Source organism: Tamandua tetradactyla, chromosome 10, assembly GCF_023851605.1.
Source record: "Tamandua tetradactyla isolate mTamTet1 chromosome 10, mTamTet1.pri, whole genome shotgun sequence".
Lineage (NCBI taxonomy): Eukaryota > Metazoa > Chordata > Mammalia > Pilosa > Myrmecophagidae > Tamandua > Tamandua tetradactyla.
Window position 1 is genome coordinate 18,639,220 of NC_135336.1, and position 21,709 is coordinate 18,660,928.

A 21,709-nucleotide genomic window follows, 5' to 3' on the forward strand; every position below is an offset into this window, starting at 1 on the left:
CAAGCAATGAAAGAAAAAATATATAAATGGAAGCTCTTCAAAATTAAATACTTTTGTGCTTCAAAGGACCTTATCAAGAAAGTGAAAGGGCAGCCTACCAAAGGGGAGAAAATATTTGGAAACCACATATCTGTTTTTTAATATCCAGGATATGTAAAGAGATCCTATAATTCAATGATAAAAAGACAGACAACCCAACTTAAAAATGGGCAAAAGACATGAATACACATTTTTCCAAAGAGGGTATAAAAATCGCTAAAAAGTACATGAAAAGCTGTTCAACATCATCATCCATTAGGGAAATGCAAATCAAAGTTACAAGATAACATTTCACACTTACTAGAATGGCCATTATTAAAAAACCAGAAAACTTCAAGTGTTGTGGAGGATGTGGAAAAACAGGAGCACTTATTTACTGCTAGTGGGAATGTAGAATGGATAGCTGTTGTGGAAAACAGTTTGGCAGTTCCTCAGGAAGCTAAGTATAGAACTGCCATATGATCTAGCAATCCTGCTATTTGGTATACACTCAGAAGAACTGAAAGCAGGAATGCAAACAGATATCTGCACACCAATGTCCATAGCAGCAGTATTCACAATTGCCAAAAGATGGAAACAACCTAGGTATCCATCAACTAATGAATGGATACACAAATTTTGGTATACACATATGATAGAATATTATGTAGCTATAAGATGAAATGAAGTCATGAAGCATAAGACTACGTGGGTAAACTTTGAAGACATTGTGTCGAGTGAAATAAGTCAGACACAAAAGGACAAAGTTTTGTGTGACCTCACTAATATGAGTTAAATATAACAGGGAAACTCATGGTGTTAATACCTAGAACATAGGTCATAAGAAGATGGAATGAGGGCAGAGAATGGGAAGATGGTGCTTAATTTGTACAGAATATGTAATAAGATTGATTATAAGTGCTTGGAAATGGATAGTGGAGATGGTAGCACATTATAGTAGGTATAATTAACAGTGATGATATTAGAGTGTGATTGTGGTTGAAAGGGAAAGTTTAGGGTCATGTATGTCACTAGAAGGAAAGCCAGAGGATGAAACACGAGACTGTACAACACAGAGAACACTCTTGAGTGTGAAAATGTTCTAGAATTGATTGTGGTAATGTATGCACAACTCTGTGAATTGATTGTACACTTTCGATGGAGTGTATGGTATGTGAATTATCTCAATAAAACTGCTTTTATAAAATGCATTTATGGATTGCTTGTGTTATTGGACTGAAGATCTGAGAAACACTCACTCCATTCATTTATTGACAAGTACATCTGATTGTTACAATATGCTATGCCTCAAACACTTCAAATAAGTAACATGATGCATAATTCTTAAATTACAGGGGTATAGGACATTGATCCTAATATCCTATGAAATATTTTTTTCAGTAAAGCCCCATGGCATCTAGAAATCCTCCTCTTAATAGACACATTCACCACTGTTCACATTTGAAATTATTTGCTGACAATCTATTAGCTTTTCATAAAAGCAAGCTATATTATGAGTAAGCGGGAATTTTCTTTTCTCATTCAACGAACAGGGATCTCTTGAAAGGCTCCAACTAGACTTAGATGTATTCCTAACCTTGGATATATTATAGACCCAGCTTGGTTTGTTATTAGTATTGAAAAAGCTAATTAAAACCATTTCAGTTATTTATAATTCGCACAAGAGGAAATAAATGAACAAATATATGGAAAAATGTTTGCTTTTATTAGTAAGCAAAGAAATGCAAAATAAACAACCCATTAAATCTGCAGAATTTTTAAAATATTGAAAATGGCCAGTGCTGGTAAGGATATAGTGAAATTATTGTCTACACATATTTCTTAATTTCACTTTTTTTTCTTTTTTTTTTTATGCAATGGGCAGGCACCACGAATCGAACCCAGGTCTCCGGCATGGCAGGCAAGAATTCTGCCACTGAGCCACCATCGTATTGCCCACCTATGTGCATTTCTGATGGCTGTGTATCTTAGAAAGAACTAGCAACATTTAACAAGAGTCACAAGATTCTAGTCTCTCTGACACAGTAATCTCATGCCTGAGATTTGCTTTTAGTAAATCATTTCAACGAAGGAAAACAATCAATTGGGCAAAGATTTCATTGCTGCATTAATTATACATACAAAACTACGGAAATGACATAAATATCCAAACGAAGAGTGACAAATAAGCTATGGCATAACCATTCAATGGAATTTTATACAACTATACTAAATTATTTTATGAAGAGACTATAACAATATGAAAAAATTAATGTTAAAGCAATAGGTGACCCAAAAAACATCTTCCCTCATCTGAAAATATATTATCTTCATAAGAAAATCCAATTTCTGTTTTTAAGTTATGAGTATGAAGCAAGATAGAAACAAGGAAATAGCTTTTTATATAATTTTAAATTTGTAAAGAGAGAAGACAAAATTTTACCTGCAGTCAAATTACAACTACATTAAATATTTATTCAGATGGGTAAGTTTGAAAATAAATACGGGTTACAGTTCATGCATTAGGCTGGTAGAACTGCAGTTGGTTTTTCTTCCCTTAACTTTTTTTAAAAACTGTTCCCGATATTTTATAAGTGGAATACAAGCACCAGGGAATAAAGCATTTTGGCGACCCACCTGTTGCTCCTTTTTAAGGAAAGTTTCAATCTCCATATGAATCCGGTTCTCTTCTTCGGTTTTCATCCTTAGTTTCTTTAGGAATAATAAACAAATATCAGGAGTTCTTCCCATCAGGATTAGGGATCAGAAGTTCTCACAGTGAGAAGTATAGCTGTGATGTAGCACAGGTTTTCTTTACTAGTTAGTATCCCTAGAATTCTGTGGTATTGATCCAGAGCTGCAATTCAGTTCAGTTCAACTCAATTGATGTTAACAAACATTACTGAGTCATGTGTCATGGGTTAGCAAACATTGCTGAGCCATGGATACTGTGCTAGATAACTGCAAGTGCCCATAACAAAAGGGCCATCATCCCGTTCCCTGGAAAATGATGACAATTTAAGGAAAGAAACAATGCTTCAGGAATACAAGGCATCTTAGGCCTAGAAAAGGAAATGTCAAAGTGCAAGAAAAAACTTTGTCTGGTCTTGAGCCATGACTGAGGTGTAACTTCAGATAGGCAGAGGTCTCACAGAAAGGAGGTGACAAAACAATTAGAGAGCAAATGCTCTCTAATGGCATTTGCACCTGGGTGTCTTTGGCCACAAAGGTTAATATCCTTCTTGTCTGCCTGTTGTTCTTTCGGTCATTTAGTCTACCTGAATTTTTTCTCCTGATATTTTTTCACTCTTTCACTTTGACTTCAATCTTTTTAGGTTTCAACAAAGTTCAGCCCTCTAGATTTTATATTTCTTATTGGAGGGATAATAGGTACTGACTGGGTAAGCTAAGTAGTTGCAAAAACCTGAAATTACTATCTCATTTTGCCCTCTTCCTCTCAGTAGTAGGAAAAATGGTTTGTGGCTTTATAAAATAAGGATGAAGTGACCAAAGGGAGAAAGTACAAACAATTTCCCAAGTCCATAATGACTTCATAGACTTTATAATGACTTTTCTTTATAAGAAAAGCAGGAAATGCAGGATACCACCCATCTCTGGGAATCCCATATACCACCCAGATGTAGATACCAGAATCTCTGCTTCCAAATATGCAAATCCTCATTCAGTCTTTTATTTTCAACCTTAAGTTTTAAGGCTGCTGAAGAGAAAAAGCACAGATAGAGGAAAATCTCTTCCTTCCTCCTTAGTTAGCTGAGCCAATACCAGGAGTGACAGTTTAAATAACACTTTCTAATGCAGCAATAAATACCTCAATCTCATCCAGCAAGAGTTCTTCTGTTTTGTTACATTTTTTTTGGGTCTGGGAAATCTGCAAATCAGTGTTTCTCTTCATATAGCGAATCTCCATGTTGGTTTTTGCCTTCATCTCTTGCAACTGGTCCTTAAGGTGAGCAATATATTCATTTCGACTCTGGAGGAAAGACCAAGTTTCTAAGTACATATAAAAAAGAAAAAAATATATTTCATCTCTGTTTAGTTTAGTTAGTGAGCTTAAACTTACCTTTTGCATTTACAACTCAATAAGAAAATAGATCTTTTTTTTCTGCATCTGAAAACAGTACATCATCACACTATGGAAAATTTAGCCAATGACTGCAGATAGTGTAAATGAAAATGAAAGATATCAAAATAGTTCTAAGAAGCAGGACGCGTGAGATTCTTTCCTAGACTCACTATTTGGGTACTCTGTATTCACACAAATTTCCCAGTATAGTATCTCATTTTGATAGAAAGAGTAGTGATCAAAATAATTGAAAGATCTGACTTCCAACCCAATCTCCACAAGCTCTGTGAACTTTGCCAGGTCAGTTAACTTCTATAAAACAGAAACACTAATACCTACACTGCTTACAGTATCTAGAGAGTTATTGCAATGATTGAGACTATGTTTGAAAACTCTTTGAAAACTGAAAAATGCTTTGCAATTCCGGAGAAGATGGCGGCTTAGTAAGACGCACGGGTCTTAGTTCCTCCTCCAGAAGAGCTACTAGGGAAGTAGAAACGGTACAGAACAGCTCCCAGAGCCACGACAGAGATGAAGAAGACAGCATACCCCATTCTGGAATGGCTGACTGGCTGGGAGAACCCGCTGTGGTGAGATTATCGAGGGGCGCGCGCTTCCCCGGGACGGGGCGGCAGGCGGCCGGAGTCCCTCCCTCCCTCCTTCCCGGGCCGGCTGGGAGAATTGGACAGGCGATCCCCTCAAGCCGTGGCGGCTGGTGCCCCCCACCAACACGCGGCCCCCCGGACCAGCTGGGAGAATTGGATCGGAGATCTCCCAAGCTGCAGAGACTGGCGACTGGGGTCCTTTCCAAACATGTGGCTTCCCGGTCCGGCTGGGAATGGTGGATAGGCACTCCCCCAAGCCGTGGAGGCTGGCGCCCCCCCACCACGCTTGGCGCCCCAGGCCGGGTGGGAAATTTGGACAGGCGCTCCCCCAAGCCACGGAGGCTGGTGACCCTACCCACGTGCGGATTCCCGGGCCAGCGGGGAGATTCGGATTGGTATTCCCCCAAGCCGCTTTGGCTGGCGACCCTCCCCTACAGCGAGAGTTTTCCAAAGATAAAGGAGCCACAGCATCTTTTACTGGTGGGACCCGCAGACAGACAAGCACCACGAGCGCCACCTACTGGGCAGGATAAGAAAAACAGAGCCCAGAGATTTCACAGAAAAATCTTTCAACCTGCTGGGTCCCACACCCAGAGAAATCTGATTAAATGCCCAGATGCCAGCAGAAGATAACGGATCATGCTCGGAAAATTGAAGATATGGCCCAGTCAAAGGAACAAACCAATAGTTCAAATGAGATACAGGAGCTGAGACAACAAATGCTGAATATACGAACAGAAATGGAAAACCTCTTCAAAAACCAAATCAATAAATTGAGGGAGGACATGAAGAAAACATGGGATGAACAAAAAGGAGAAATAGAAAAACTGAAAAAACAAATCATAGAACTTATGGGAGTGAAGGACAAAGTAGAAAAGCTGGAAAAAACAATGGATACCTACAATGCTAGATTTGAAGAGACAGAATATAGAATTAGTGAATTGGAGGATGGAACATCTGAATTCCAAAAAGAAACAGAAACTATCGGGAAAAGAATGGAAAAATTTGAACAGGGTATCAGGGAACTGAAGGACAATATGAAGCGCACAAATATACGTGTTGTGGGTGTCCCAGAAGGAGAAGAGAAGGGAAAAGGAGGAGAAAAACTAATGGAAGAAATTTTCACTGAAAATTTCCCAACTCTTATGAAAGACCTAAAATTACAGATCCAAGAAGTGCAGCGTACCCCAAAGAGAATAGACCCAAATAGGCGTTGTCCAAGACACTTACTAGTTAGAATGTCAGAGGTCAAAGAGAGAGGATCTTGAAAGCAGTAAGAGAAAAACAGTCCATCACATACAAGGGAAACCCAATAAGACTATGTGTAGATTTCTCAGCAGAAACCATGGAAGCTAGAAGACAGTGGGATGATATATGTAAATTACTAAAAGAGAAAAACTGCCAACCAAGACTTCTATATCCGGCAAAATTGTCCTTCAAAAATGAGGGAGAAATTAAAACATTCTCAGACAAAAAGTCACTGAGAGAATTTGTGACCAAGAGACCAGCTCTGCAAGAAATACTAAAGGGAGCACTAGAGTCAGATACGAAAAGACAGAAGAGAGAGGTATGGAGAAGAGTGTAGAAAGAAGGAAAGTCAGATATGATATATATAATACAAAAGGCAAAATGGTAGAGGAAAATATTATCCAAACAGTAATAACACTAAATGTTAATGGACTGAATTCCTCAATCAAAAGGCATAGACTGACAGAATGGATTAAAAAACAGGATCCTTCTATATGCTGTCTACAGGAAACACATCTTAGACCCAAAGATAAACATAGGCTGAAAGTGAAAGGTTGCGAAAAGATATTTCATGCAAATAACAACCAGAAAAGAGCAGGAGTAGCTATACTAATATCCAACAAATTAGACTTCAAATGTAAAACAGTTAAAAGAGACAAAGAAGGACACTATCTACTAATAAAAGGAACAATTAAACAAGAAGACATAACAATCATAAATATTTATGCACCAAACCAGAATGCCCCAAAATACGTGAGGAATACACTGCAAACACTGAAAAGGGAAATAGACACATATACCATAATAGTTGGAGACTTCAATTCACCACTCTCATCAATGGACAGAACATCTAGACAGAGGATCAATAAAGAAATAGAGAATCTGAATATTACTATAAAGGAGCTAGACTTAACAGACATTTATAGGACATTACATCCCACAACAGCAGGATACACCTTTTTCTCAAGTGCTCATGGATCATTCTCAAAGATAGACCATATGCTGGGTCACAAAGCAAGTCTTAACAAATTTAAAAAGATTGAAATCACACACAACACTTTCTCGGATCATAAAGGAATGAAGTTGGAAATCAATAATAAGCAGAGTGCCAGAAAATTCACAAATACGTGGAAGCTCAACAACACACTCTTAAATAACAAGTGGGTCAAAGAAGAAATTACAAGATAAATTAGTAAATACCTAGAGGCAAATGAAAATGAAGACACAACATATCAAAACTTATGGGACGCAGCAAAGGCAGTGCTAAGAGGGAAATTTATTGCCCTAAATGCCTATATCAGAAAAGAAGAAAAGGCAAAAATGCAGGAATTAACTGTCCACTTGGAAGAACTGGAGAAAGAACAGCAAACTAACCCCAAAGCAAGCAAAAGGAAAGAAATAACAAAGATTAGAGCAGAAATAAATGAAATTGAAAACATGAAAACAATAGAGAAAATCAATAAGACCAGAATTTGGTCCTATGAGAAAATCAATAAGATTGATGGGCCCTTAGCAAGATTGACAAAAAGAAGAGAGAGGATGCGAATACATAAGATCAGAAATGGAAGAGGAGACATAACCACTGACCTCACAGAAATAAAGGAGGTAATAACAGGATACTATGAACAACTTTATGCTAATAAATACAACAAGTTAGATGAAATGGACGGGTTCCTGGAAAGACATGAACAACCAACTTTGACTCAAGAAGAAATAGATGACCTCAACAAACCAATCACAAGTAAAGAAATTGAATCAGTTATTCAAAAGCTTCCTAAAAAGAAAAGTTCAGGACCAGATGGCTTCACATGTGAATTCTATCAAACATTCCAGAATGAATTAGTACCAACTCTCCTCAAACTCTTCAAGAAAATTGAAGTGGAGGGAAAGCTACCTAATTCATTCTATGAAGCCAACATCACCCTCATACCAAAACCAGGCAAAGATATTACAAAAAAAGAAAACTACAGACCAATCTTTCTAATGAATATAGATGCAAAAATCCTCAACAAAATTCTAGCAAATCGTATCCAACAACACATTAAAAGAATTATACATCATGACCAAGTAGGATTCATCCCAGGTATGCAAGGATGGTTCAATATAAGAAAATCAATTAATGTAATACACCACATCAACAAATCAAAGCAGAAAAATCACATGATAATCTCAATTGATGCAGAGAAGGCATCTGACAAGACTCAACATCCTTTCCTGTTGAAAACACTTCAAAAGATAGGAATACAAGGGAACTTCCTTAAAATGATAGAGGGAATATATGAAAAACCCATAGCTAATATCATCCTCAATGGGGAAAAATTGAAAACTTTCCCCCTAAGATCAGGAACAAGACAAGGATGTCCATCATCACCACTATTATTCAACATCGTGTTGGAGGTTCTAGCCAGAGCAATTAGACAAGAAAAAGAAATACAAGGCATCAAAATTGGAAAGGAAGAAGTAAAACTATCACTGTTTGCAGACGATATGATACTATACGTCGAAAACCCGGAAAAATCCACAACAAAACTACTAGAGCTAATAAATGAGTACTGCAAAGTAGCAGGTTACAAGATCAACATTCAAAAATCTGTAGCATTTCTATACACTAGCAATGAACAAACTGAGGGGGAAATCAAGAAACGAATCCCATTTACAATTGCAACTAAAAGAATGAAATACCTTGGAATAAATTTAACTAAAGAGACAAAAAACCTATACAAAGAAAACTACAAAAAACCGTTAAAAGAAATCACAGAAGACCTAAACAGATGGAAGGGCATACCGTGTTCATGGATTGAAAGACTAAATATAGTTAAGATGTCAATCCTACCTAAATTGATTTACAGATTCAATGCAATACCAATCAAAATCCCAACAACTTATTTTTCAGAAATAGAAAAACCAATAAGCAAATTTATCTGGAAGGGCAGGGTGCTCCGAATTGCTAAAAGTATCTTGAGGAAAATAAATGAAGCTGGAGGTCTCACGCTGCCAGATTTTAAGGCATATTATGAAGCCACAGTGGTCAAAACAGCATGGTATTGGCATAAAGATAGATATATCGACCAATGGAATCGAATAGAGTGCTCAGATATAGACCCTCTCATCTATGGACATTTGATCTTTGATAAGGCAGTCAAGCCAACTCACCTGGGACAGAACAGTCTCTTCAATAAATGGTGCCTAGAGAACTGGATATCCATATGCAAAAAAATGAAAGAGGACCCGTATCTCACACCCTATACAAAAGTTAACTCAAAATGGATCAAAGATCTAAACATTAGGTCTAAGACCATAAAACAGTTAGAGGAAAATGTAGGGAGATATCTTATGAATCTTACAATTGGAGGCGGTTTTATGGACCTTAAACCTAAAGCAAGAGCACTGAAGAAATAAATAAATAAATAAATTTGGGAGCTCCTGAAAATTAAACACTTTTGTGCATCAAAGAACTTCATCAAGAAAGTAGAAAGACAGCCTGCACAATGGGAGACAATATTTGGAAACGACATATCAGATAAAGGTCTAGTATCCAGAATTTATAAAGAGATTGTTCAACTCAACAACAAAAAGACAGCCAATCCAATTACAAAATGGGAAAAAGACTTGAACAGACACCTCTCAGAAGAGGAAATACAAATGGCCAAAAGACACATGAAGAGATGCTCAATGTCCCTGGCCATTAGAGAAATGCAAATCAAAACCACAATGAGATATCATCTCACACCCACCAGAATGGCCATTATCAACAAAACAGAAAATGACAAGTGCTGGAGAGGATGCGGAGAAAGAAGCACACTTATCCACTGTTGGTGGGAATGTCAAATGGTGCAATCACTGTGGAAGGCAGTTTGGCGGTTCCTCAAAAAGCTGAATATAGAATTGCCATATGACCCAGCAATACCATTGCTAGGTATCTACTCAAAGGACTTACGGGCAAAGACACAAATGGACATTTGCACACCAATGTTTATAGCAGCATTATTTACAATTGCAAAGAGATGGAAACAGCCATAATGTCCATCAACAGACGAGTGACTAAACAAACTGTGGTATATACATACGATGGAATATTATGCAGCTTTAAGACAGAATAAACTTATGAAGCATGTAATAACATGGATGGACCTAGAAAACATTATGCTGAGTGAGTCTAGCCAAAAACTAAAGGACAAATACTGTATGGTCCCACTGATGTGGACCAACGTTCGAGAATAAACTTGAAATATGTCATTGGTAACAGAGACCAGCAGGAGTTAGTAACAGGGTAAGATAATGGGTAATTGAATCTGAAGGGATACAGACTGTGCAACAGGACTAGATACAAAAACTCAATAATGGACAGCACAATAATACCTAATTGTAATGTAATTATGTTAAAACACTGAATGAAGCTGCATCTGAGCTATAGTTTTTTTGTTTGTTTGTTTGTTTGTTTATGTCTTTTGTTTTTTTCTTTTTCCTTTTCTTTTTATTATTATTTTTTTTATTTTTTCTCTATATTAACATTTTATATCTTTTTCTGTTGTTTTGCTAGTTCTTTTCCTAAATCGATGCAAATGTACTAAGAAATGATGATCATGCATCTATGTGATGATGTTAAGAATTACTGATTGCATATGTAGAATGGAATCATTTCTAAATGTTGTGTTAATTTCTTTTTTCCTTTAATTAATAAAAAAAAAACAAAAAACAAACAAAAAAAATGCTCTGCAATTTTAAAGTCTCAATATTCTTTAGAAAACTATTCAGTACCAAGCAGTGAGCTAGGCCCCAGGTAAACAGTGCATATCAAAAGGAGCTAGGCAGGAGACATGGTCCCTGTCCTTGAGGAATTTACATTTAGTGGAAGAGATGTGGCAAAAAAGAAAAAAAAAAAGTGTGAACTTTTAAAAAATTGTGCAAAATGCTATGAAAGTAAAAGGCAACTGGATATGGGAGAAAATGACAAGGGAGACTGTGCTGGGTTGAAAGAATGTATGTCCCCTAGAAAAGCCATGTTTTAATCTAAATCCCATTTTGTAAAGGTAGAATAATCCTTATTCAATACTATATGTTTGAACCTGTAATTAGATCTTCTCCCTGGAGATGTAACCTAATCAAGAGTGGTTGTTAAACTGGATTAGGTGATGACATGTCTCCACCCATTTGGGTGGGTCTTGATTAGTTTCTGAACTCCTATAAAAGAGGAAACATTTTGGGAGAATGAGAGATTCAGAGAGCAGAGCAGAACAACATAGCCAGGAGAAGCAGAGTCCACCAGCCAGCAGCCTTTGGAGATGAAGAAAGAAAATGTCTCCCAGGGAGCTTCATGAAACAGGAAGCCAGGAGAAGAAGCTAGCAGATGATGCCTTGTTCACCATGTGCCCTTCCAGATGAGAGAGGAACCCTGACTGTGTTCACCATGTGCCGTTCCAGATGAGAGAGAAACTCTGTTTTTGCCATGTTCCTTCTCACTTGAGAGAGAAACCCTGAACTTCATCGACCTTCTTGAACCAAGGTATCTTTCCTTGGATACTTTAGATTGGACATTTCTACAGACTTGTTTTAATTGGGACATTTTCTCAGCCTTAGACTGTAAATGAGAAACTCATTAAATTCCCCTTTTTGAAAGCCATTCCATTTCTGGTATATTGCATTCTGGCAGCTAGCAAACTAGAACAGAGACCTTAGACTGAATGGTCTGAAAAGGTTACTCTGAGAAAGGAATGCTTAATATGAAAACTGAAAGAGAAGTAAGGCAGTCACATGAAAAGTGGGGTCAAAAGGAATTCTAAGAAAAGGGAAAAGTGTGCACCTAGGTCTTGAAGCAGCAAAGGCCTGGACATATTCCAGGAACTGGAAGGAAAAACTATAGAGGTTCTAGTTTAGAGTGGTTTAAGAGGGGACAAGATGAAATTGAAGGAGTAGGTAAGACCAAACCATGCTGGACCTTGGCGGCCCTATTAAGAAGTCTGGATTTTACTGGAAATGCCAAGGGAAGTATCTGAGTGCTTTAGTCAGGGAGGTATCATTGGATGGCTTAATAAGAACCATAAAAGTGTGAATAAACTCACAGACAGGTGGATCAGAGTTCGCTGACAGCACATAATCAAACAAACAACTAATAACAAAAATGCAAAGCTTCAATTTGAGATCTATGTTTCTCTAAACATCAACAAACTTTAATTTTATAATTTAAGCTCTCTTCCCACCTCTCCTTCCTTCTAGAACTTCCCTCCCTCTATTTCCAAATTGTATGCTAGCTGATGATAAGGGTTGAATCTCTAGGAAGACTTGAATTAAGTGAGCTGTGATGGTTTCACTTCATCAACTGGAATCCTTTCACCTATTTAATCCCTTGGACTTTCCTGCTGTTGTGGGGTGTAATGTTCTATAAACACCTGTTAAGTCTAGTTTGTTTATTGTATTATTCAAATTCTCTGTTTCTTTATTGACCCTCTGTCTAGATGTTCTGTCCATTGATGAGAGCAGGGAATTGAAGTCTCCAACTATTACGGTAGATGTGTCTATTTTTCTTTTCAGTGTTTTCCTCATGTATTTTGGAGAACTCTGCCTCGGTGTATAAATATTTATGATTCTTATGTCCTCTTGTTGAATTGTTCCTTTTACTAATACATTGTGTCCTTCTTTGTCTCTTTTAATTGTTTTACATTTGAAGTCTAATTTGTTGGATATTAGTATAGCTACTCCTACTCTTTTCTGATTGTTGTTTGCATGAAATATGTTTTCCCAATCTTTCATTTTCAAACTATGTTTGTCCTTGGGTCTAAAATGTGTCTCCTGTAGACAGCATATAAACAGGTCCTGTGTTTTTTTGTAGCTGTTTTGTATTTAAATTTTATTCATTTATTTATTTCAATTTACAAACCACAACAATATACAACCATGAACATTTTTAACATACAAACATTCCATACATGGTGTATAACCAATGGCTCACAATATCAACACCATGATCATTTTTTAGAGCTTTTGTATCACTCCAGAAAAAGAAATAAAAAGAAAAAACTCATATATACCATACCCCTTACCCCTCCCTTTCATTGACCACTAGTATTTCCCTCTACCCAATATATTTTAACCTTTGTTCCCCCTTTTTTCTATACCCCTTATCACTCCCTCTCATTGACCACTAGTATTTCAATCTACTCAATTGGTTTTAACATTTGTTCCCCCTATTGTTTATTTATTTTTAATCCATATTTTTTTACTCATCTGTCCATACCATAGATAAAAGGTAGATCAGACACAAGGTTTTCATACTTATATAGTCAGATTGTGAAAGCTGTATTGTTATATATTCATCTTCAAGAAACATGGCTACTGGAACATAGCTTTATGGTTTCAGGCACTTCCCTCTAGCCTCTCTAATACACCTTAAATTAAAAAGGGGATATCTATAAAATGCGTAAGAATAACCTCCAGGATAACCTTTCGACCCTGTTTGAAATCTCTCAGCCACTGACACTTTATTTTGTCTCATTTCTCTTTCCCCTTTCGGTTGAGAAGGTTTTCTCAATCCCTCAATGCTGAGTCCCTGCTCATTCTAGGATTTCTATTCCACATTGCCAGGGAGGTTTATACTCCTGGGAATCATGTCCCATGTAGAGAGGGGGAGGGCTGTGAATTTGCTTATTGTGTTGGCTGACAGAGAGAGGCCACATCTAAGTAACAAAAGAGCTTCTCTGGGGTTGACTCTTAGGCCTAATTTTTTTTTTTTAATGATACATAACCACATACAAACACAAACATTCTTTTACCATATGATCATTCCATTCTTGGTACATAAATAATAATTCACAATATTATCATATACATAGTTGTATAATCATTATCATGGTCATTTCTTAGAACACTTGCATCAATTCAGAAAAATAAATAAAAAGAAAACAAAAAATATACATACCATACCTCTTACCCCTCCCTTTCATTGATCACTAGCATTTCAATCTACTAAATTTATTTAAACATTTGTTCCCCTTATTATTTATTTATTTTTAATCCATATGTTTTACTCTTCTGTCGATAAGGTAGATAAGGTTTTCACAATCACACAGTCACATTGTGAAAGCTATATCATTATACAATCATCTTCAAGAAACATGGCTACTGGAGCACAGCTCTACATTTTCAGGCAGTTCCCTCCAGCCTCTCCATTACACCTTACCTAAACAGGTGATAAGTATTTAATGTGTAAGACTAACGTCCAGGATAACCTCTCTACTCTGTTTGGAATCTCTCAGCCATTGACACTTTATTTTGTCCCATTTCACTCTTCCCCTTTTGGTCAGGAAATTTTCCTAAATCCCTTGATGCTGAGTCTCAGCTCATTCTAGAATTTCTGTCCCACATTGCCAGGAAGGTCCACACCCCTGGAAGTCATGTCCCACATAGAGAGGGGGAGGGCAGTGAGTTTGCTTGTTGTGTTGGCTGAGAGGGGTTAGGCCTAATTTTAAGCAGGTTTAGCCTTTCCTTTGCAGGCATAAGCTTCACATAAACAAACCCTTAGATTGAGGGTCACACCAGCATAAAGTGATGCAGTATCTTTAACTTCAGCAGACTCTTCCTGCTGGGGATGTGGTTGAGACAGAGGAGAGATTGTATACTGGTTTTAATCGCTTCAGTTTTCTAGTCCCTGGGGCCTGAATTCCTTGAGGGAGGGTTTCCACCTGAGCTGGGCCCCACCCCCCCCGTCCTGAAGAGGCACAGCCTCCAGGGAATTAACTCCTTTCACCCAACCAGCTTCTTTGTCTCCCAGACAAGCTTAATTACACCCTTGCCTGGGTAAGCTGGAGCCTGGAAAGACTTGCAGTTATATCTAAAGAGCAGTTAAGCAGTAGAAACACAGCAAAGAAAAAATGATAATGTAAAAAACAAAAATCCTTTTCAGAGCAGGATCCTCCAATCCTCAGGTTTGTTAATCACGATCTTAAATTGGTACATTGCTGTGTGTATCTCCAGGTCCTATGTGCCCCCCTCTATTTTTTTCAAGGCCCAGACCTTTTCAAGTATTTTGTGCTGTCTGATCCAAAAAACCCGTTTGTTTGTTTTTTCCATCAGCCCTGCCCCTCTGTGCCAGAGCAAAAACTAGTAACTTTAGCTTTTAGTCAAAGTTTAGCTGAACTGGGGGCGTATTTTTAGTAGCTGGATTTTTAAAATTAATTCCACAATTGGAGCTCGGTTGAGCTCAGCCCCTTGCTGCTAGTAAAGTCTCTTTCCTTTCCCCTCTGGAAACCAGCCTGTGTGGGAGGGGCACTGGCCTCCATGGCTTGGGGTACTCACAGTTCTGGGTGGGATCGCAGCTGGTCCATTTGTCCAGACTGGTGTATGCTGTATGTCCAGTCACTGATGTGGCCCCAGCAGTTGTTCTGTACTGTTCCTGGCTACTTACTAGCTACTCTGGAGGACAAACTAAATTCTACACCTCACTAAGCCACAATCTTGGAACCTTTTTCTGGTTCCTTTTCTAACAGGTCAGAATGAGTGGTTTATATCCTTCATGGTCATCACATTTAGAACTCAGTAATCATGGTAAATCTGAAGTATATGAAAGACTCTTCTTTATGAAAGGCATGAAGTGGTGGTGATAAGAGAAAGCAAAAAGCTTTCTCTTTAAAGGTTCGGGCCTGCAGCTTAGAGAGAGAATCTCTGCATGGTCCCAAAATCTGACCTCCAGGGACAAGAGAGATTTCTTACATGATAAGCCCACCTATACTGCAACCATTGATGATATCTGCCCAGATGAGTTTGGTTTATAAGGCCCTCCACAATCTATTTTCTGCCTCTTATTTCAGCTTCATTTCATGTCACTCTCTCTCTTTCTCTCCAAACATCAGCTGCTAAATTAGTCTTCTTTCAGTTCCTCATATATCATAAACTCTGTCTCCTAATTGAATCTTCAGATGTTTAGCTCCCATTATTACCAATAAGTCCCTAATGGACTGACACTCCCACAGTGAATAACTATAGACTCTGGTAAAGATACACAAAGAAATTATATAAAAGTATTGGAGAGGGTACAAAATCACGTAGATTCTAGAGTGGAGTAGGGATACTTGAAAGAAGGGAACAGCATGGGGTGAGTTCTCCATTTTTTTTATGGCCTTCAGCAGGCTACAATCAGCACTATGGCATTTACAGGGGATGGATCAAGAAGTATTAAACCTTCAATTCAAAATCCAGCAGGCTTTTTAGACTGAAAAAACAGCGGACAAATTTTGGGGCAACCACTAACACTGAAAAGTGATGGAATAATCCCAGAAAAGAGAGAGCCAGAGAATAGGAGTCCAAAATTTTGTGTATAAACTTTGCCCAAAGTTTTGGCAGATACTGAACCACACAGCTGCTGCCCCCTGTAGGTAAGTGATAAAATTTTAGCTTGAACTTAACAAGTTCAGCGTCTTGCTAAAACAAAACTGACATACACTTTGAAGTAATAACAGAATGCAGGTATTCACAATACAACATAACACTCACACTATCCAGAACACAATTCAAAAGTACCTGGAAAAAAAAGGAAAATGTGTACTATTCTCAAAGAGAACAGATAGTCAACAGAGGTTTACCTTGAAATAAAAACAAAATTCAATCAAGATTCTAATTGGGATTGAATTCAATCTATTGATCAATTTAAGAAGAGTTAGGATATTTTTATATTGAGCCTTCCAAATCATAAACATGGTATATATCTTTACTTGTGGTACTATTTAATTTATTCCAATATTATTTTACAGTTTTCTGCAAAGAAGTCTTATACATTTCTTTTTCTTGGAGTCATATCTAGGTATTTAAATGAAAATTCTCTGTTCCAAAGTATAAATTTGTACAAATAGCTAGGCAATGAAAAGCTGATGTTAGGCTATACTTTGTAATTTTCTAAACTGCAAATACAAAATTTAATCACCTGTAAAGAACTAGTGTCTAACTGTCTAGCTTATAACACATATATATTGCAAATCAATTGTTTAAAACTTGGAATGCATTTTCTTATAGAAATAACCTAGACATGAGGTTAAGTTCTAATGACCATGAAAACTCATTAAATCCATTTTGTACTGGAAATACAATACAAATGACATTGTCAAACCTAACCATCAGGTATAAAGCTTTTAATGTGTTTAATGTCTCACCTAGAAACACACTCTCCCATCAATGATGTTGGAACACAAGAGACTGCTGGAATAAGGTCTCCAATAGAGAAGTGTGGGTGGTATGACTGGAGTGGGAGCTGAGGCGTAAGAACAGACTAAGAGCTCCCCGGAGGATTGGGGTCTCCTGGCATTCTATTCTGAGTATACTTGTTCATAGCAGCTCTTCTCTCTTAATTACTGTATTATTTTCAATAGTAAATGTATTAAACATATTCTGAACAATAGTATATATCGTTGTTATGAATATATTGATTATGGAATATATTGAACAATAGTAAATACATCAAACATATTTTCAACAAGAGAAACATACATAACTTTCATATATAACTTTCCTTTGTTTGAGAAAAATTCCTTTTATATAGCTGTTTTAACTTAGTACCTTTGGTGGTTATCCTGCTGTACCTAAAGTAAATCTTACCTGTACTTCAACTTGGCGTTCTTTTTTGACATTAATAAGCTGTCTTTGAAGAGATCTTATCTGCTTTCTTCCTTTGTCCTCCCTAAAAGAAATAAAATAAATTATGTTAAGATCAGTGCTTCTCCATTCTTGACCAAAAGGGGGAAGAGAGAAATGAGACAAAATAAAGTTTCAGTGGCCGAGAGATTTCAGAGTTGAGCGGTTACCCTCAAGGTTATTCTTATGCATTATATAGACATCCCTTTTTAGTTTGTCAAATGTTGAACAGAAGCAGAAAGTCCTTGTGATGGTTAGGTTCTCAAGTCAACTTGTCCAAGTGATGATGTCCAGTTGTCTGGTCAGACAAGCACTGGCCGAAACGCTGCTGCAAGGGTATTTCATGGCTTGCTGATAAAACAGAAGACTGGTGTATTAAATCATCAGTCAGTTGATTGCATCTCTGGCTGATTACATCTGCAATTAACTAAGGAATGTCTCCCACCATCGAGGTAATATAATAAGATGAAGCCTTTTAAGGAAGAAGAGAGACTTTTTTCACTGCTTCTTCAATCAGCGAGCCTCTTCTATGGAATTCATCCAGACCCTTCATCTGAGCTGCCAGCTACACAGCCTGCCCTATGGATTTTGGACTTTTTTATTCCCATGGTTGTGTGAGACACTTTTATAAATCTCATATTTACAGATATCTCCTGTTAGTTCTGCTTCTCTAGAGAACCCTGACTAATACAGTCCTGAAAGCAGCAACAGAAAAGTGAATCTCTACATACAAGGCAATCACATAAGACTGAGTTCAGACTACTCAACAGGCACCATGGAGCCAACAAGGCAGTGGTATGATATATTTAAAATCTTGAATGAGAAGGACTTCCAGCAAAGAATTTTCTACTCAGCCAAAGTGCCCTTCAAAATTGAGGAAGAGATTAAAATCTTCTCAGACAAACAAAGGCTAAGAATTTACCAACAAGAGGCCTGCCCTATAAGAAATACTACAGTTCTGTCAGCTAAAAAAAAGAGACAGGAGAGGGAGATCTGGAGGAGAGCACTATGCTAGTTTAAAACTGTTATGTACCACAAAAAGCCATTTTCTTTCAACTGATTCAATCTTGTGGGGCCAGATCTATTGTTTAGGGTGGAAACTTTGATCAGACTGTTTCTATAGAGATTGAGCCACTCATGTGGGTGTGGCCTTTTGATTAGGTGAAGATGTGACTCTGCCTACTAAAGCCAGGTCTTGATTAGTTTACTGGGGTCCTTTAAAGGGGGAAACATTTTGGAGAAATCTCAGATGCAGACGCAGACAGACATTTGGAAATTCAGAAGCCCAAGGAGATGCAGGAGCAAAGAGAAGTGACCAAAACTAGAAAGGAACCAGAGCCAACACAGACAAAGACTTCTAGAGATGCTTGGAATGCCAACAGAGAGCAGATGCCTAGACATGGACCTTTGGACATGATGCAGAGCCCACAGATGTAGCCATGTGCCTTCCACTGAGATGCTAAGCAAGGCAGAAACCAAGGTTTGCCCCAGAGCAACTACATCAGAAACCACAGATGCTTAGAGAGGAAAGCATTGGAATCAGAAGGTGAAAGCAATGGAAACAGGAACAATGACAAGCAGACACTAGGCATATGCCTTCCCATGACAGATGCTGGCCTTTCTTCTTGAGTCAAGGTATCTTTCTCTGGCTGCCTTAGTCTGCAAATTTTTATGGCTTTAGAATCATAAACTTGTAACCTAGTAAATCCCCTTTATAAAAGTCAGCCCATTTCTGGTATATTGCATAATGGCAGCATTAGCAAACTAAAATAGGCATAGAATTGAAGAGTATCAGTAATGGTAATTTAAAAGATAAAAAGAGAGAGAGGGAAAAGAACATATAGATCTGACAAATAAAAAGGATAAGATGGTAGACTCAAGAACGGCTCTTAAACAATACAGATCAGCAGAATGGATTCAGCCAGTGAGCTTCTCCTGTGGAGTTCGTCCAGACCCTCCATCGGAATCATGGGCTTCACAGCCTGGCCTGCGGATTTTGGACTCTGTTTTCCCACGGTTACGTGAAGCACTTTTATAAATTTTATATTTGCGAGTGTTTCCTGTTGATTCTGTTTCTCTAGAGAATCCTAACTAATACAACTTGGTACCAGGAGTGGTTCTTAAGAAACAGAATCTTAAAAATGGGTTCTTATGAATGGATTTCTACTCTGACTGGACTCAAAGGCACTAAGGACAGACTCCCATAATCAGAATGACACTCCCAATCCATGGAGTGAATTGGCAAAAGAGATAGTCAAAATATCACCATTCGATTTTCCTAATGCTTCACTTGTACGTGAACGGGGATAATGTTTTAGACACCTTTATGGAGTTTTGTGGAAATAAGAGGTATAGAGATTTGGCTGGTTGTTAGATACACTGTAAACATTAATGAGTGAAAGGGATGGGCTTAAGGCTTCAAACGAGAAGCTTAAGCACCATCTGACAGATGTAGAGAAGTTTCTATGAGAATCCTGAAGGAAAACATTATTTCCTATAGCTGTAGACTTGAGATCTCCGAAAATCAGACTCAGAATCTTATTGTTAGAGTAGCAACTTTACAACGTAAACTGAAATCCCAATCTTGCATAGTGTCTGCCATTAAAGTAAGGGCACTGATTGGAGAGGAGTGCGACCCTGAAAAATGGGATGCTGATATATGGATTGATAATGATGTCGGGGGTGAGGTTGAAACCCTGGGTCATGCTGAGTCTTCTCTGGATAACCCTGTAATAGCCTGCCCTGAGCACATAGCCACCCCACCTCTAGCCTGACTTGAGGAGTTGGCCACCCAACCTCCTCCTGAAGGGATTAGCCCTAGAGTGATTAATCCTGTTTCACCATATGAAACTGCAAATGAATGCCCTGAAGCAAATGGCTTGGAAGATGTTTCTAATTCTTTTCATGACCCACCCCACCACCCCTCATTTCTTCCAGACCTATAACTAGACTAAAGTCCCAACAGGCCCCTAAAGGTGAGGTACAAAGTATCACACATGAGGAGGTACATTATACTTCAAAAGAACTGTGTGAGTTTTCCAATTTATATAGACAGAAATCAGGGGAATATCTGTGGCAATGGATTTTAAGGGTGTGGGATAATGGTGGAGGAAATATAAGGCTAGATCAGGCTGAATTTATTGATATGGGCCAACTAAGCAGAGATTCTACATTCAATGTTATAGCTCGAGGGATTAGAAAAGGTATTAACAGTTTGTTTGGATGGTTGATTAAAACATGAATCAAAAGGTGGCTGACATTACCCGAGGTTGAAATGCCAGAACTGCCCGGGTATAATGTAGATGAGGGGATCCAGAGGCTTAGAGAGATTGGAATGTTAGAGTAGATTTATCATGCAAAGCCTGATCTCACTTCCCCAGGAATGTCCGGAAGATGCACCTTTAAACAGAACACTGAGAAATAAATTTGTGAGATTGGTACCATCATCCCTGAAGAGCTCTGTAGTTGCACTTCTCTGAAGGTCAGATATTACTGTAGGAATGCTGTCACTGAGCTGGAATTCTTAAATACAATAGGGATGACCAGATCCTGAGTTGGCAGAAGCCAGGTGGCAGCATTTGATCACCAAAGACAGGGTAGACATGGCTATTATAATAGACAGCAGACTCAAAGCAGGAGTCAAAATTATATAATGCGCAGAGATCTGTGGTATTGGCTAATAAATCATGGGGTACCTTGAAACCTTGAAATACAATGGATGGCAGTCTACTAAATTCTTGTTTGAGCTGTGTAAACAAAAGAGTTCTAGGTCAAGTGAACAGAAGTCTAACCTGAATTAAAAAAACACAGAGTCACGGCCCCTTAATCAATTTTCAGACTTCAGACAGTTTACCGACCCAGAGCCCCTTGAATGAAAGGGAGGCCAGGACCCTTTGGGGGAGAACCCTGTTACACTGCCACAAATTTATACTGTTACTCTTCCTCCAAGCCTTCCACAAGGAGACTGACAGCCTATTTTTTGTGTGTGCCTTTTTAAAAAAAAAAAATTTATTAATTAAAAAAAATTTTACAAATGAAATAAAACATTAACATATATAATCAGTAATTCACAATATCATCACTTAGTTGCATATTCATCATTTCTTAGAACATTTGTATCCATTCAAAAAAGAAATAAAAA

At 37.9% G+C, this 21,709-nt stretch overlaps 1 protein-coding gene across 7 annotated transcripts in view; it reads right to left on the reverse strand.

Moving 5' to 3' along the window:
* The window catches only part of DRC9 (dynein regulatory complex subunit 9), a 144,028-nt gene that overhangs the window by 32,627 nt on the left and 89,692 nt on the right, over positions 1 to 21,709 (reverse strand). For 5 of the 7 annotated variants that reach the window (XR_013158488.1, XM_077118070.1, XM_077118067.1 and 2 more), the window contains exons 6-8: positions 17,533 to 17,614; positions 3,848 to 4,009; positions 2,656 to 2,730 (exon numbers count right to left, since the gene is read on the reverse strand). Coding sequence is in view for 6 of the 7 variants with exons in the window: in XM_077118070.1 (XP_076974185.1) it covers positions 2,656 to 2,730; positions 3,848 to 4,009; positions 17,533 to 17,614 (319 nt within the window). In the remaining variant the exon portion in view is untranslated. The remainder of the gene's footprint in view (positions 1 to 2,655; positions 2,731 to 3,847; positions 4,010 to 17,532; positions 17,615 to 21,709) is intronic. The other 2 variants (XM_077118071.1, XM_077118072.1) reach the window with 2 other exon arrangements.